This window comes from Phyllobates terribilis, unplaced genomic scaffold (genome assembly GCF_046119375.1).
Source record: "Phyllobates terribilis strain yellow unplaced genomic scaffold, ASM4611937v1 Scaffold_5__5_contigs__length_657084704, whole genome shotgun sequence".
In the NCBI taxonomy this organism is placed as follows: domain Eukaryota; kingdom Metazoa; phylum Chordata; class Amphibia; order Anura; family Dendrobatidae; genus Phyllobates; species Phyllobates terribilis.
In genome coordinates, this window is record NW_027362765.1 from 71199960 (window position 1) to 71216261 (window position 16302).

General features: G+C 41.5%; 1 protein-coding gene across 1 annotated transcript in view; it reads left to right on the forward strand.

Moving 5' to 3' along the window:
* The window catches only part of LOC141271462 (uncharacterized), an 89154-nt gene that overhangs the window by 12611 nt on the left and 60241 nt on the right, over positions 1-16302 (forward strand). The window contains 3 exon segments of the mRNA XM_073681533.1: positions 4191-4429; positions 6604-6959; positions 7438-7678. Coding sequence (XP_073537634.1) covers positions 4191-4429; positions 6604-6959; positions 7438-7678 — 836 coding nt within the window.

Genomic DNA, 16302 nt, shown 5'->3' on the forward strand with positions numbered 1-16302 from the left:
GATCACAGACACATTGTTAAAGGCAAATTTCAAGGTGAGATCCTGCATCTGCGCAGTCCCAAAGTTCCCTTCAGACACCCTCAAGTCTGGTACCTCCTCTTCCGGGGTCACCACCTCGTCTTCGTCCCCCGCAAGGACACACAGGGGAAAGTCATCTGCCTCTGACTGCGATGGTGATGCAACATAGGGTGACCGGCTCTCGGTTGAGACACTTGGCACCCCAGCTTTCCCCCACAAGTCCCAGAACAGACTGAAGTCCCACCCTATTATCACCGGGTGGAGCAGATTCCTAACCACGCCCACCTCATGGGACTCGGCACCACAGTCAGTATGTATTGTCACTCTGGCAATAGGGCAATCCTTTGCGTCTCCGTGAATGCACCGCACAGCCATGTTTTTCCTGGGGATCAACTGGTGTGGGAGCGTGGCCATTATGAGAGTTCCCTGAGTCCAGGAGTCCTGCCACCAGTACCCCATTAACAGTCACCGGACAGGACTGTGGCCCCTCACCGGGCTGATCGTCCACACTGCAGTCGGGGTAGGCAAAGTAGGAACAGTGACATCCCAGGCTACAGTCCATCTGAGCAGAGAGCAGCGGGCAGCTACATGGCCTGAGCCGTGACACTGCCAACAAATAATTTCTCCCGAGGGGACTTTGGGCACCACCTCCCACACCCCTTTGGATCTTGGACGCGCCACCCCATTTTGGACCTCCGCCCCCGACTGGGACCCCCAATATGGAGTGGGCTGCCTTCCCACGGAACCCTCGATCAGTTCATCAGCATTCCGGGGATCGCCCTGGGCAACCCAAGTCTGTACCAGCCTTGGTAAGGAGTGCACGAACCGATCCATCACTACTCGCTCTATGATCTGCGCCGGGGTAGAAGATTCTGGTTGCAGCCGTTTTTGCACAAGGTACAACAGGTCACACATTGGTGGTTTCTCGTGTTGATACACCCAGCGGTGGACGCGCTGTGCCCTGACAGTCATTGTTACCCCCAAGCATGCCAAAATTTCAGTTTTTAATTTTGCATATTCTCTGGCGTCCTGCAAGGCCAAGTCATTATATGCTTTCTGGGGCTCCCCCGTCAAGTATGGCCCCAACATCTCTGCCCATTGCTCTGGCAGCAGCTTCTCCATCTCGGCGACCCTCTCGAACACCATCAGAAAAGCTTCTACGTCATCACCCGGAGTTATTTTCTCCAGCGCTCCCCTCACTGCCTTTTGGACAGAAAAGTGGTCCACTGACCTTGTCGTTGGAGCTGTTGCCGAGCCACGGATCGCCACTGCAAGCAAATCGATCTGCTGCTGCTGTTGTCGGCACTGGTCCTGGTGGGCCTGCTGCTGGAGCTGGAGCTGCTGCATAAGCAGTTTGGTGGTCTCCTGTTGTGCCATCTGCTGTTGCTGTAGCATCTGCTGGTGCTGTGTTTGTTGCTCTTGGTGCTGCGCCTGCTACAAATGTTTAAGGAGGTCCTCCATCTTGTTTGCCGTCACTTGCTGGCTCACAGCCGACTTCATCCAGGACATGCAGGTTTTCCTGTGACAGTCACATGTGTTCACTGGGGCTGTTGCCCGCAATTCTAACACCATTTGTGGTATAGCGACAAGCTCGGCTGTATGCGGAGGTAAAACACGGGATACAGTATCTTTAAATGTTTGGGCTAGTTCATTCAGCATGCATAAACTACCCTCGAGTCCATAACGAAAACACAGCCCATTCGGCTAAAGAGACAAAACAAAACTTGCTGCACAGTCCGTATTTTGGCCAAGGTTTGGCCACTCTGGATTAGGCACACTCAGGTTCAGCACAGCATGTGCTAGCTCCTTCCTGGAGCAAAGGTTCTCCAGGTACTGAACACCTCTGAGTGTTAGGGCTGGCTATTTAAAGCCCAGACAGTCCCCTGATTGGGAGGCAGGGTGGATAACGACCCACCCTGCACTTTCCTTATCCACTAAAAACATTCCCTTGTAACTGTGGTTCTGTTAACTATCTCTGCACCGAGTGTGCAGGAGAACTCGCATGTTTTCACATCACTGAGCTTAAGAGTCTCAGCGACACATACCTCCCTTCTGACACACTACCAGTGACTTTGTCACAGTGGTCAGAAACTATCATTTGAGCACATAGCAGGACTTGGAAGGGAAGGAGCTTTATTTAAGCTAAATTTGGTTGGAGTAGATTGTGGATGCCATGTCAGATTAGAAGAGTCCCAATTGTGCCAAAACAGCAGAAATTCCTCACAAGTGACCCCATTTTGGAAACTGCAACTTTCAAGGAATTTATAAATAGGGCAGATGACCACTGTGAACCTACTGGTGCTTCACAGAATTTTATAATATTGGGTTGTGAAAATTATATATTAATTTATTTTTCACGAAAATGTTGCTTATGTCCAAGATTTCACATTTTCACAAGGGTAACGAGAAATTGCAGACTAGATTGCAGGGTCGATTTTCTCCTGAGTAGACCAATACCCATATTTGGTTGGAAACCACTGTTTTAGAACATGGCATGGCTGGAAAGGAGCACTATTTGACTTTTGGAACGCAATATTTGTAAGAACAGATTGCAGACACCATGTTGCATTTGGAGAGCCAGTGAGATGTCACAACATGAGAAACCTCCTATAAGTGACCTCATTTTGGAATGTTCATGCCTCAAGGAATTTATCTAGGGGTGTAGTGACCAACAGATGATTTGCTGAATTTTGTAACATTGGGCCGTAAAAATGAAAGATTACGATTTTTACACAAAAACTTTGCTTTGACTCAAAATTAACCATTTCTCCCTAGTACGCTGATACCCAATATGTGGTTGGAATCTACTGTTTCGGCAAATAGAGGAGCTCAGAATGGAAGGAGCACTATTTGATTTTTTTGGAATGCAAATTTTGCTGAAATAGATTGTAGATGCCATGTCACATTTGCAGAGCCTCGAAGATGCCAAAACAGAAAAACAAAAAAAGGGACACCATTTTGGAAACTACGCTCTATATAGAATTCATATAAGGATGTGGTGAGCATCTTGAACTTAATGGTGGTTTAAAGAATTTTATTTATTAGCAAAGCAAACCAGAAACAGTGACGATTCGGTCGAAAGAACTTTCTTCAGACAGATTGCAAAAAGTGGAATAAAAAAAGTGGAATAAAATGCGATCAAAAAGATTGCGTTGTAAATGTATTCCTGAATTGTTGGTTTTAGTTTATTCTACCTCCCAAAAATCAAAATAGAAAGCAGTGGGGGAGCGTGGCGATGCTGAGGAGCTGAGAGGACGCAAGAAATCTGATCTCCCGCTGTCTGGCTCATAATCCTATACTCACCGAACCCTGATTTTCATTTCTATGCCCTGCAGCACAGCTCCGAAGAAGCGGGGAGCGGCTGGCCTTCTGAGGAGCTGCTACGGGGAGGGCTCCGGTCCGGTGCACTCTGTGGACATCGGCAGAGTAAACTCTCTGAGGAGCGGCGGCCATCTTGAGGGCTCTGCACATGGCGCAGCTCACAGGCGCCACTGAAAATATATGCTGGCAGTCTGTCTCCCTCTGAAAGGCCTGAGGAGCGACGGACTTCTGGAGAGGTGCAGCGGTTAGTGTACCGGACAACCCAGTCCCGCTGCCTGTCTAGGGGCTATTGGAATATCTGAAGGAGGGAAACACAGCAGCCACATCCTAACTCTGCAAGGGGAAGCATAAGCCCTGGGGCATGAGACACTCAGCCTATATTTAGTTCCTTGCATTTATATATGGGACACAGAGTGACTTAAACAATATACAAAGCAATCAGAAGCCACTATTTCCTTCAACTTTTATTATTGGAACTTAAAGGTTTTCTACTGAAACCGGCATATAATTTATAAAAGATATTACTGAGGCACCGCTGCAGTAAAGACACCAGGTGGCAGCATTGTCCAGACACTAACCTCTACATAATAAATCTGCATAATATCCCACTGGAGTAAACATAATACAATATATTCTGCCTATAACGTTACAAAATGAGCCGAGGGAAAAACTCTAGTATAGCAGATAAATTGAAAGACTTTGCCATAGGGGACCCCCAGGAAAACTCTCGAGGAAAAGGCATGTATCTGATGAGGAGGAGGGGGAGAGAGACACGAAGAAATGACTTTGAAGCAAGTTGCTGACCAACTTTTAGAAGCTATATCCACTTGCAAGAACTCTCTGACCGGAAGGATAGAGGAGGTTCATTCAGATGTGGGCCTACTCCGCCAAGACATGCAAACTATGAAGAAACGTGTCACTGAGGCTGAGACAAGGGTATCAGAACTGGAAGATAAACTGCCACCTATTGTTAATAAGTTGACCAAAGTGGCTGGATCCATAAACGCCTGGTGCCAAAAAGCTGATGACCAAGAAAATCGAATGCAAAGAAATAATATACGAATTATTGGTCTACCAGAACTAACAGAGGGTCAGCATCCTGAAATCTATTTGGAAAATTGGCTTAAATCTACCCTAGGAGATGAATACTCCCCGGTCGTTGCTGTGGAAAGGGCCCACGGAGTTCCAGCAAACCCCCACCCCTCCTGGGGCCCCTCCTAGACCCCTTCTTGCTAGACTGTTGAATTCTAAGGACAGGACAGAGATACTGTCCTGAGATTAGCAAGACATAAAGGCTCTATTAAATATAACAATTCTACAATTTCTATTTTCCCTGATTTTTCTGTGGAACTACAAAAAACAGAGAACCCAGTTTATGGATGTAAAGAAGAAACTTAAAGACAAAGGGATTATGCAATGGTTTATCCTGCTCGTCTCCGAATTGTTTCTGGAAACTCTACTACTTTCTTTGCTACCCCGGAGGAAGCGTTGGAGTGGCCCCAATTGCACCCAGAGCCTGGAAAAGGGTGACCGACACCCTTTGGGCTGCCATTCCTATATTGAATATTGGGTTTGATGTGATTTGATACACCTTTTTCATATGCGGGAGTTCAGACTTTGCATCGTCAAAGACAACATAATACCTCACACTGGGATCAGTGAAGGTATTCCCTGAAAGGAAGCGTCATAAGAAAAGTTTAAGTTTACTTTTTGTTTTGGTTGTGTCTAGGGTTGTTGTTTACAAGTTGAATGCTGTCAAAGTGCTCAGTCCTGTTTGCTTTGTCTCCATGCAATATAATTTGTTGGGACCTATAGGGGCGATAGATCAACCTGGTGAGCCCCACAAATATATAAATTGGGTGGAAATGATTCTATACGTCAAATGGGAAATAATGAATATGAGCAGTAATAGTGTAAAGGCCTTTTGTTTCTACCCCTCATATTTATTCCCATCTTCTTATATTAGGTAAATGGCGTCGCATCTGAAATGTATGTCATGGAATATAAGAGGTCTTAAATCCCCTAAGAAGAGGGTTAAAGTATTCTCGCAAATCAAAAATTACCAGCCACATATCCTGGCTTTAGTCGAAACACACCTCACTAGAGATTCAGCTAGGTGGCTAAATAAACCCTGGGTGCAATGGTCGATACACTCTTACTATTCAAGAGGAGTTTCGTTTTTAATCCACAAGGCCATTAGTTGGGAGGTTAGGGAGGCCCGCAGAGATTCAGAGGGAAGATTTGTTTTTATAAATGCTATAATTGACTCCAGAGAGTATGTAATACTATGTATATATAACCCACCTCCTGCTAATCTAATTATTGTCCAAAAGGCAGTAAGCTTTGCACTAAATCACCCGGATGCTCAGGTCTTGAGTATGGGGGATTTCAACCTGATTATGGACGAAAATTTAGATAGATTGAGAATTGGTGACAACACCAGAACGACAATAACACCATCTCCTAATTTGTTTTCAACTTATATGGAGAGTATTGGTTAGATAGACTTGTGGAGATTACATCACCCCGGAACTAAAGAATACACATGTCACTCCTCAACCAAATCTACGATTAGATTATATTTTCAGTTCTAGTAATACAGCAACTTGGGTAGATAGCATTGAACATGGGGTAAGAGGGATCACAGACCATAGTCCGGTGATACCTGTACTAACACTTAAATTTGACCAGGTATGAGACAGACCCACGTGGAAACTTAATCCCTTTTGGTTAAAATTAATTGGTCCTGATGATAGAATACCGGATCAAATAGACTGTTTCGTGGAAGTACATCCGTTGCCAAGGAACACTAAGATTTTTTGGGATACATTGAAGGCATACCTTAGACGATGCCTCTCCTCCACTATTTCTTACATCAAGAGAAAGACTGCACAGGTTGATACCGAGTTTGAACATAGGTTAAAGGAAACTGAACAGTCTTATGTTTCAGACCCGTCTGATGAGAATAGAGTAAACTGGCTACACTCATATAGATTGTATACACAAAACGTTGACACTAAATCTAAACGTAAACTATTCTTCACTAGACGATCATATTTTGAATTGGGGAACCAATTAAGTAAGTTGTTGGCCTTTATGGTCTGCAAACATAAAGACTCTAGTGCTACTCTTAGGTTTCGAACATTAGGGGGCCAGATAGTCACTGCGGCAGACTATATTCTAAGTGGCTTTCATAACTTTTATAAATTATTATATAAATCCCAAATGCCCATAATAAATTAGAATATCTCTCTTATTTGGCAGATCTTTATTTTCCCAAATTAAGTGTCACACAACAATCCCTTTTAGATGCAGATATCACTTTAGAGGAAATAAATGAGGCCCTGGCAGATATGGCTTTGGGTAAAGCTTCGGGCCCTGATGGCCTACCGCTAGAACTCTACCATAGATACCAAAAGGGCTTGATGCAGCACCTTTTAGAGACTTTCTCAGAGGCGATGCAAAGTGGTTCCTTGCCTGAATCCTTTTATGATGCCAATATTATTGTCCTAAAAAAGGAGGGGAAAGATCCTCTGGAGTGTGGATCATATCGCCCTATTTCACTATTAAATGTGGATTACAAAATTCTTACAAAAATTCTAGCCATGAGACTTAATAAGGTGATACTATCGGTTGTCCACCCAGACCATACAGGCTTTATGCCAGGAAAAAATACTTCTATTAACATTAGAAGGGTACAATCAATAACTCAATATAGCTCTCTGATACCGGGAAATGATTGGGCCTTGGCTTCACTGGATGCGGCCAAGGCTTTTGACTCGCTGGAGTGGCCGTTTTTATTTGCTTGCCTAGAGAAATTTGGTTTTGGCCCTAAATTTCGGGCCTGGATTCAAATATTGTACGCGGCCCCCAAAGCTAAGATGGTGATAAATAATATATCCTCCACATCTTTTTCATTGGAAAGGGGAACCCGTCAGGGATGCCCTTTGCCTCTGGCTCTATTCGCTCTGGCAATTGAAGCATTAGCAATAAGAATATGATCATCTGAGGATATCAGTGGAATTACAATTGCAGACAGAACTGATAAAATTGGTTTATAGTTTATATGTAGATGACATGATAATTTTTATGGACAAGGTTAAAGATACTCTCCCATATGTTATATCTACTGTTGATAAATTTAGTGAATATTCGGGTCTCTTTATAAATTGGGATAAGTCTTCTCTTATGTCTCTGTCGCCTGCGCCGAATGCTGATTTGGGAACGTTATCCCCTTTACCTGTAGTGTCATGTTTAAAATACTTGGGAATTATGATTGTTAGAAATGATAGAGAGGACCTCTCGAGTAATACTCTCACTTTACTAGAATACGCTAAATGTAAATTTTCCTTGTGGGGGAGATTACCGCTATCAGTGTCAGGAAGGATTAACTTAATTAAGATGATCTTACTCCCTAAATTTAACTATATATTACAACATAGTGCAGTACCGGTCCCTAAAAATTCTTAACATCTCTTAACTCTTTGATGTCCACATTTATTTGGGGGACCTCCAGACCTAAACTCAGGTTATCTACCCTTCAAAGGTCTAAAGATATGGGAGGATCAGCTCTGCCTGACTTCCATCTATATTATTTAGCAGGTCAACTAAAAGCGATCCGTAGTTGTATGCCTGACTCCCAGTTACCGAATTCTGAGAACCACTTGGCACACGCTTTAGGCACAGGTTGTTTATTGGGTTTCTTAGAATTGAATAAATCTACTGCCATTAAGTTGTTACCCCTACATAGATTGGCGAGAACGGTAAGGAAACAGGCAAAGAAAAGAATTGACTTTACCCATGTTATAGCTGAAATGCCTATATGGGGGAATACGTATTTTGCGACATTAGTGGAACATCCATCTGCCCCCTTTTGGATAGCTAGTGGGGTCTATTTGTTAAGAGATATTTATGAAAGGTCTATATTGATGTAATTTGAACAGGTGCAAAATAAATTTAGAATTCCAAGATCTCAATTCTTCAGGTACCTCCAACTTAGAAATGGGCTCAGATCTCACTTACAAAATCTAGAAATAAATCAAACTATTTCCTCATTTCCCTTAATAGGAATACTTAAATCTCAAGATCCACAAGGTCTTTTATCTAGCTTGTATACATACTTGCTATCAACAGGCTTACATCGGAACCCTTTACCAGCAAAAAATAAGTGGAGACTTCTAATTCCAAATATGGGGGAGGAGGAATGGGAAGAAGTTTTGTCTCCCCTTCCGTCAATAATACTGTAAGTTGATTCAGCTATATATTATTCATCAGTCATACCTCGCACCCCTCAGACTATATCAAATGGGGCGTTCCTCTAATTCAGAATGTTTACGATGTCATACCATAGATACTGACTTTGTTCATTTAATTTGGGACTGGTCCATTATTAGGTCCTTCTGGCAGGAAGTTACCTCATTACTATCCTCTTTAGTATCCATCCCAATTCCATGTGATCCACTGATTTGCCTTTTTGGGGTAATGGAGGATGATGCCTGGGATCATTATATTAAGATTTTTCTGAGAGAAACCTTATTTTTGGCCAGGAAATTGTTAGCACTGAGATGGATGGGCAATACACAGCCAACATTGTGATCTTGGATCGCATTGATTAACTCTATCATCCCATTCGAAAAGATAGTATACCAAAACAGAGGTTGTCCATTAAAATTCTCTAAAATATGGGACTATTGGAATTCTTTGTGTCTCTACTTAGGCAAAGGGTTTGAGCTGGGAGAGTAAATTTGAAAGGGGTGTGAGAATAAATAGAAAACCACGAGTTATAAGTGACAAATGTTGCTTATAGGGGCAGGCATTTAGGTCCATATACATTACGATGAAAGTCAATCTGAGCATGGAAAGGATAAAGACAGCACAAGTTTGATAAGTTGTGGTTGAGGGTTCAAAGTTTGGATTGTATCCTAATTAGGTAAATACCCTTTTTTTTTCTCCCTTTTAAATAAATCCAGAAGACGACATCCACATGCTCTTAAATGCTTACATGACTATGTCGGCCGATATATGGAAAACTTATAGCTCTCAAAATATGGCGATGCAACTAGTTTTTGGAAAAAGAAAAGCGTTTTTTAGTGTGTGACAGCAGCCAAACATAAAACCCCGATATAAATCTGGTATCGCTGTAGTCGCACCAACCTGAAAATAAAGTCGTCTAATCACTTAGACCACATAAGGAGCGCTTCACCTGCTGTTGATTTGTTCATTCTGCCTCCCAAAGATTGCAGTATGGCTCGGCTCACATTTATCCTGCGCTCTGCGCTGGCATTGGGGTTTCCATGTAAATCTCTGAAATACGTGATTCATACACAACCCCCGGTGTAAGATTCCCTGTAACAACGCAGATGGAGACACCGTTGACACCGTCTCGCCTTTGATCCCACTGTGTCCGTCTTTTTATTAGGCATGCATAAAAGTGCCACAGTTTTGTGAATCTCTGAAAAAAAGGACACCAATAAACAGAGGCCAGACGGAGTCCAGAGTAACTCTGCTGCCACATTATACTGAATGGATCCCTCGTGGGTTTCATCTGAATTACGTCACAGATTTAAATGGAAGCCCCGATATCAGTGCTCAGCGTAGAGCACAGTAAAAATGGGAACATTTTACACAACATTTTGGATCACAATAAAAGCTTTGACTCAATCCATAGAAAAGCAAGTCCCCACTCAGGTCCGTCATCTGTTAATGGAAATATAGGGGATTTCCACGTTACTAGTAGCACAAAGGCTCTGGAAAAGCAAAATGGCCTTTGCCCGCCAAAAGAAATTTAGAAAATTCTGTGCTCACAAGTACAAATGACAAACCTCCGAAATGTGCTAGATAGAGCCGCAGTGTGGAGATACATCTAGGTGTCAGAGGTCTGTTTTAGTGACGATGGGTCCCGCACAACTTTCAAAGAGAGTATAAGGTAATACACCCCTGTTGGATGATCTATATGTAAGGAAAGTACCTGTTTTGGGCATTCTCTTCCCCACCCCCCTCCCCCCCTAGTTCTTGTTTTTTTTTTACTTTATGTAACTATGCTTGGAATGTACATTCTGCTATTTACCATCTTATAACAACCTTGTCATGTATATTTCAAGCCACATTCGCATTTATCAATGTATAAAAGCATTATTTTCGATAAAAACGAAGTTTTAAAAAAAAAGACAAACTTCCCTTTTGATCCCCACAGTGTACATAAACCGCAGTTAGCGTCCACATGTTTGGCATTTCTGTAGCGATGAAAGCCTGCCTAATTTATGGGTGCATGTCTCCAGAAGCACGAGCTGGGCACAACATACTGGTCACTACAACGGCAGTTTGCAATTTTCACTCAGCCACATCCGTTGCTGCTTGTTTCTGGAAAACACCCATGTAGTTAAAATCCTCAACACACCTGTAGATAAATTTCCAAAGGGGTATAATTTACAAAATGGTGAGGGATTCTGCTCTTCTAGAACTTAGGGTCTCTGTACAGTATATAGAGTCTACGTACCATTCTAGGAAAATCTGTGCGCCAGGAGGCAAATAGCGCTCCGTACCCCCCGAGTCTCACCGTGTGGCTAAGCAGTACTGTACAGCCACATATGGGGTATTTCTAGATTCAGCAAAAATTGTATGACAAATTTTGGTGCCATTTTTACCCATTTCCCAGTGTGAGAATGTACAATCTGAGGCTACCACAAAACTTTGGTGGTAAAAATGTATATATTATTCACCGCCCAATGGTGTCAAATTCTGTGAGGCACATGTGGTGTTAACATGCTCACTGCACCCCTAGATTAATTCATTGAGATGTGTAGTTTCTAAAATGGGTCTCTTATGGGGAGTTCTGCTGTTCTGGCACCCTAAGGGCTCTGCCAATGTGACATGGCACCATCAAACCAGCCCAGCAAAATTTAGAACTCCAATATGGCGCTTCTTCCTTTCTGATATTTGCACTGTGCCTTAAAAGTAGTTTTTGACCACATATGGGTTATCGGCGTACTCAGGAGAAATTGCACAACAAATTTTGGGGTCCATTTTCTCATGCTATCCTTGTGAAAATTAAAATATTGGAGGCTAAAACAACATTATTGTGGGAAAAATATATTTTTTCATTTTTACAGATCCACGTTGTAAGATTCTGTGAAGCACCTGTGTCTTCAAGTTTCTCACCACACATCTAAATAAATTCCTTGAGGGGTCTAGTTTACAAAATGGGGTCACTTGTGGGGGTGTTCAACTGTTTAGGCACATCAGGGGCTCTCCAAACGTGATATGACACCCACAGACCATTCCATCGAAGTCTGCGTTCCAAAATTACACTGTTTCGTTTCCGAGCCCTGCAGTGCGCCCAAACAATAGTTTTCCCCCACCTAATGGGTATTTGCATGCTTAGGAGAAATTGTTTGACAAATTTTGGGGTCCATTTTCTCCTGTTACTCCTTTAAAAATAAAAAGCACTTGGGGGTTCAAGGTGCTCACCACACATCTAGATAAGTTCCCTGAGGGGTCTAGTTTCCAAAATGGTGTAATTTGTGGGGGGTTTCCACTGTTTGGGCACATCAGGGGATCCCCAGATGGGACATGGCGTCTGCTAATTATTCAAGCAAATTTTACATTCAAAAAGTTAAATGGTGCTCCTTCCCTTCCGAGCCCTGCCATGTGCCCAAACAGTGGTTTTCCCCCACATATGGGGTATCGGTTTACTAAGGAGAAATTGCAAAAAGTATTGTGCAATTTCTCCTGTTACCCTTTTGAAAACACAAAATTTGAGGCTGAAAAACATTTTTGTGGAAAAAATGTAAAAATTTTATTTTTACGGCTCAATGTAATAAACTTCTGTGAAGCACTTGGGGGCTCAAGGTGCTCACCACACATCTAGATAAGATCTCAGGAGAAATTGCACAACAAATTTTGGGGCCTATTTTTCCTGTTACGCAAATAAAAAAAAATGTAGGTCTAAAGTAAAATTTTTGTGAAAAAAAGTTAAATATTCATTGTTTTCTTCCACCTTCCAAAAATTCCTATGAAGCACCTGAAGGGTTAATAAACTTCTTGAATGTGGTTTTGAGCACCTTGAGGGGTGCAGTTTTTAGAATGGTGTCACTTTTGGGTATTTTCTGTCATAAAGGCCCCTCAAAGTCACTTCAAATGTGATGTGGTCTCTAAAAAATGGTTTTGTGAATTTTGTTGGAAAAATTAGAAATCGCTGGTCAACTTTTAACCCTTTTAACTTCCTAAAAAAAAAAATGTTAAAAAAACCTGTTGGTTACAAAATTGTGCCGATGTAAAGTAGAAATGTGGGAAATGTTATTTATTAACTATTTTGTGTGACATATCTGATATAAGGGCATGAAATTTTCACAATTTTTACCAAATTTCTGATTTTTTCACAAATAAATGTCAGTCATATCAAATAAATTTTACCACTATCATGAGGTACAATATGTCACAAAAATAATCTAAGAATCAGTGGGATATGTTGAAGTGTTCCAGAGTTATTACCTCATAAAATGACACAGGTCAGAAAAGTAAAAATTGGCCTGGTCATTAACGTGCAAACAGCCTTCTGGGGTAAAGGGGTTAAACACACAGGTGATTCATGGAAATGTGTAGCATTGGGCTGTGGAAATTAAAAAAAAAAATTTGTCCACTAAAATGTTTTAGTCCCAAGTTTTTAATTTTCAAAGGGCTAATAGGAGAAACCGGACCACATAATTTGTTAAACAATTATTCCTGAGTATGCCAATACCCCATATGTGGTTGGAAACTACTTTTCAGCCACAATTCAAAGCTGAGAAGGGAATGAACACCATATTGAAGAGCAGATTTTGTTGGTTTGTAAATGTCACTTTGTCAGAACTCTAAGGTGCCAGAACAGTAGAACCTTCCCATAAGTGACCCCATTTTACAAACTACACCCTTCAATGAATTCATGTAGGGGTGTACCACAGGTGTTTTACAGATTTTTATACCATTAGGCGGTGAAGAAAAGATAATTAAATTGTTTCCACTGAAATATTGTTTTAGCCCCATATTTTTCATTTCACAAGGGAAATAGATAAAAATGGCCCCCTAGTTTGTTACACAATATCTCCTGAACATGGCAATACCACATATGTGGCTGTGAAATGCTGGTTAGCCACATAACAGGGCATGGTAGGGAATGGCTTGCAGATTTTCCTGCAATAGTTTGCAGACTCCATTTACAGAACTCTTAAGTGGTAGTACAGTAGAAACCCCTCAAGTGACAACATTTTGGAAATTTTACTCCTTTGGGAATTCATCTACAGGTGTATAACACCCCTTTACGACGTGATACGTAATAGTACGCACCACGTCGTAACCTCCGATTCAGCGCGGCTCCGGCGGTGAGCCTGCACTAACCCGGGCACATGTCAGCTGATTTATACAGCTGACATGTGCCCGCAACAGCCAAAGGTGGAACTGCGATCCACCCGCTGCTGTTAACTGGTTAAATGTCGCTGTCAATCTCTGACCGCGGCATTTAACAGCGCCGCGCCGGAAGCGCGTCACTTACCCCGCCCATCGGTGACCACGTCACATGATCACGGGTCACCGATGGGCTGGCATGACAACCCGAGGTCTGCAGCAGACTCCTGTGGTTATCATGGCCAGATTGCTATGAGCGCCGCCCAGTGGCAAGTAAGCAAATATGCTACATACAGGCGATCTGATCATCGCCTGTGTGTAACAGAAACGATCAGATAAGTGCTGCTTCTAGTCTCCTATGGAGACCACTGAAGCAAGCAGAAAGTAAAAAAAAAAGTTTTTAAAATAATTAAAAAAAATATATAAAAGTTTAAATCACTCCCCTTTCGCCCCATTCAAAATAAAACAATGAAAAAACACACATATTTGGTATTGCCGCATTCAGAATCGCCTGATCTATCAATATAAAAGAAGAATTAATCCGAACAGTAAACGGTGTAGCAAGAAAAAAATTCCAAACGCCAGAACTATGTTTTTTTGGTCGCCGCAGCATTGCAATAAAATGCAATAATGGGTGATCAAAACATCGGATCGACCCCAAAATGGTATCAATAAAAATGTCAGCCCTCAGATCCCAAAAAATGGAGACACTACGGGTCTCGAAAAATGGTGCCATTTTTTTTTTTTTTAGCAAACTTTGGATTTTTTGTTCAACACTTATATAAAAAAGAGCCTATACATGTTTGGTGTCTACAAACTCGTAATGACCTGGAGAATAATAATGGCAGGTCAGTTTTAGCATTCAGTGAACGTAGTAAAAATAAAAACAAAAAAAAACTTTGGAATTGCACTTTTTTTTGCACTTGGATTTTTTCCTGTTTTCCAGCACACGATATGGTAAAACCAGTGATGTTGTTCAAAAGTACAACTCGTCCCGCAAAAAATAAGCCCTCACACGGCCATATCGACCAAAAATTAAAAAAGTTATGGCTCTCAGAACAAGAGCAGAAAACGAAAACGGAAAATGCTCCGGTCATTAAGAGGCTAACAATTTTGACTCCATGCGTGGTTTTCAGAAACAAACATGTAGTGGACGTTGCAGAGTGAAAATGTAAATATGCCATTGTAGTGCCCAATAAATTGTAGTGCCCGGTACGTTGTAGTGTGCGTACATTTGTACATTGTGCCCAGCTCTTGCTTCTGGAGACATACACCCTGTAAATTAAGTGGGCTCTCCTCACTACAGTAATGACAAACATGTAGACGCTAACTGCTCTTTAGGCACACTGTGGGGATCAGAAGGGAGGGGAGCATTTGGATTTGGGAGTGCAGATTTAGCTATATTTCTTTTGGGGAGCCATGATACTTTTCCAGAGCCTTTGTACTACCAATAATGTGGACACCACTCATATTTCCTTTAACAGATGACGGACCCAAGCATGGACTTCTTTTTTCTGGGTTGAGTTTAAGCTTTTCTTGGTTGCCTTCTGGGGCACATAATATTTTGGATCACTTTTAATGCTCAATTCACATTTATCCAGTGCTCTATGCTGAGCACTTACATTGGGGTTTTCATCTATATCTTTGAAAAACGTGATTCAGATAGAACCCCGACAGATCCATTCACTATAATGATGCAAGCAAAGTTACTGTGAACCATGTCTGGACAGTGGTGTTTGTCTTTACAGTGATGTACAAAACTGTGTTCGACCGCGCTTTTATACGTTCCAAAAAAGCAATAGGTCAAAGTCCAGATTGAGTGCAAAATGACTCCATCTGCCTCATTACAGGGAATCTTTCATTGGGCGTTTCATCTGAATTTCAGAGATTTACACGGAAACCCCGGTGTAAGCGCTCAGTGTAGAGGGCAGGATAAATGTGAGCCAAGCCTTTGTGAGGCAGAATGAAAATATCAGCAGCAGGTCAAGAAGTGCTTTTATTTTTTTTTTTACACCATTCTGTGAAAACACATCTTTATTCTTAGGGTCGGTACGACTACAGCGGTACTAGATTTTTATAATTTTTTTATGTTTTGCTGCTATCAGATGCTAAAAATGAAAAATGCTTTTTTATAAAATAACCTTTTTCTGCCACCATATTCTGAGAACTATAACATTTTTATTTTTACTGTCACACACTAAATTTTTTTTTACAAAAAATAATTTTTTTGCATCACCATATTTTCAAAGCTGTCATTTTTCTATTTTTCTGCCAACAGAGTCACATGAGGGTTTTTCTTTGGGTCAGTACGATTACAATGATACCACATTTATGTAGTTTTGTTTTTAGATTTTGCTGCCTTTACACAATAAAAACTATTGAAAAAAAATTGATTTACATTGTCATATTCTGAGAAATATAGCTTTTTTTCTGTTCACGGAGCTGACTGGGAGTGTGTTTTTTTGTGGGACAAGATGATTTTTTAATGGATACCATTTTTGTTTACATATGACTTTTTGATTGCATTTTATGCCATTTTTGTTTGTTGGTATAATGAAAAAACATAGTTTTTGAAATATTTTTTAT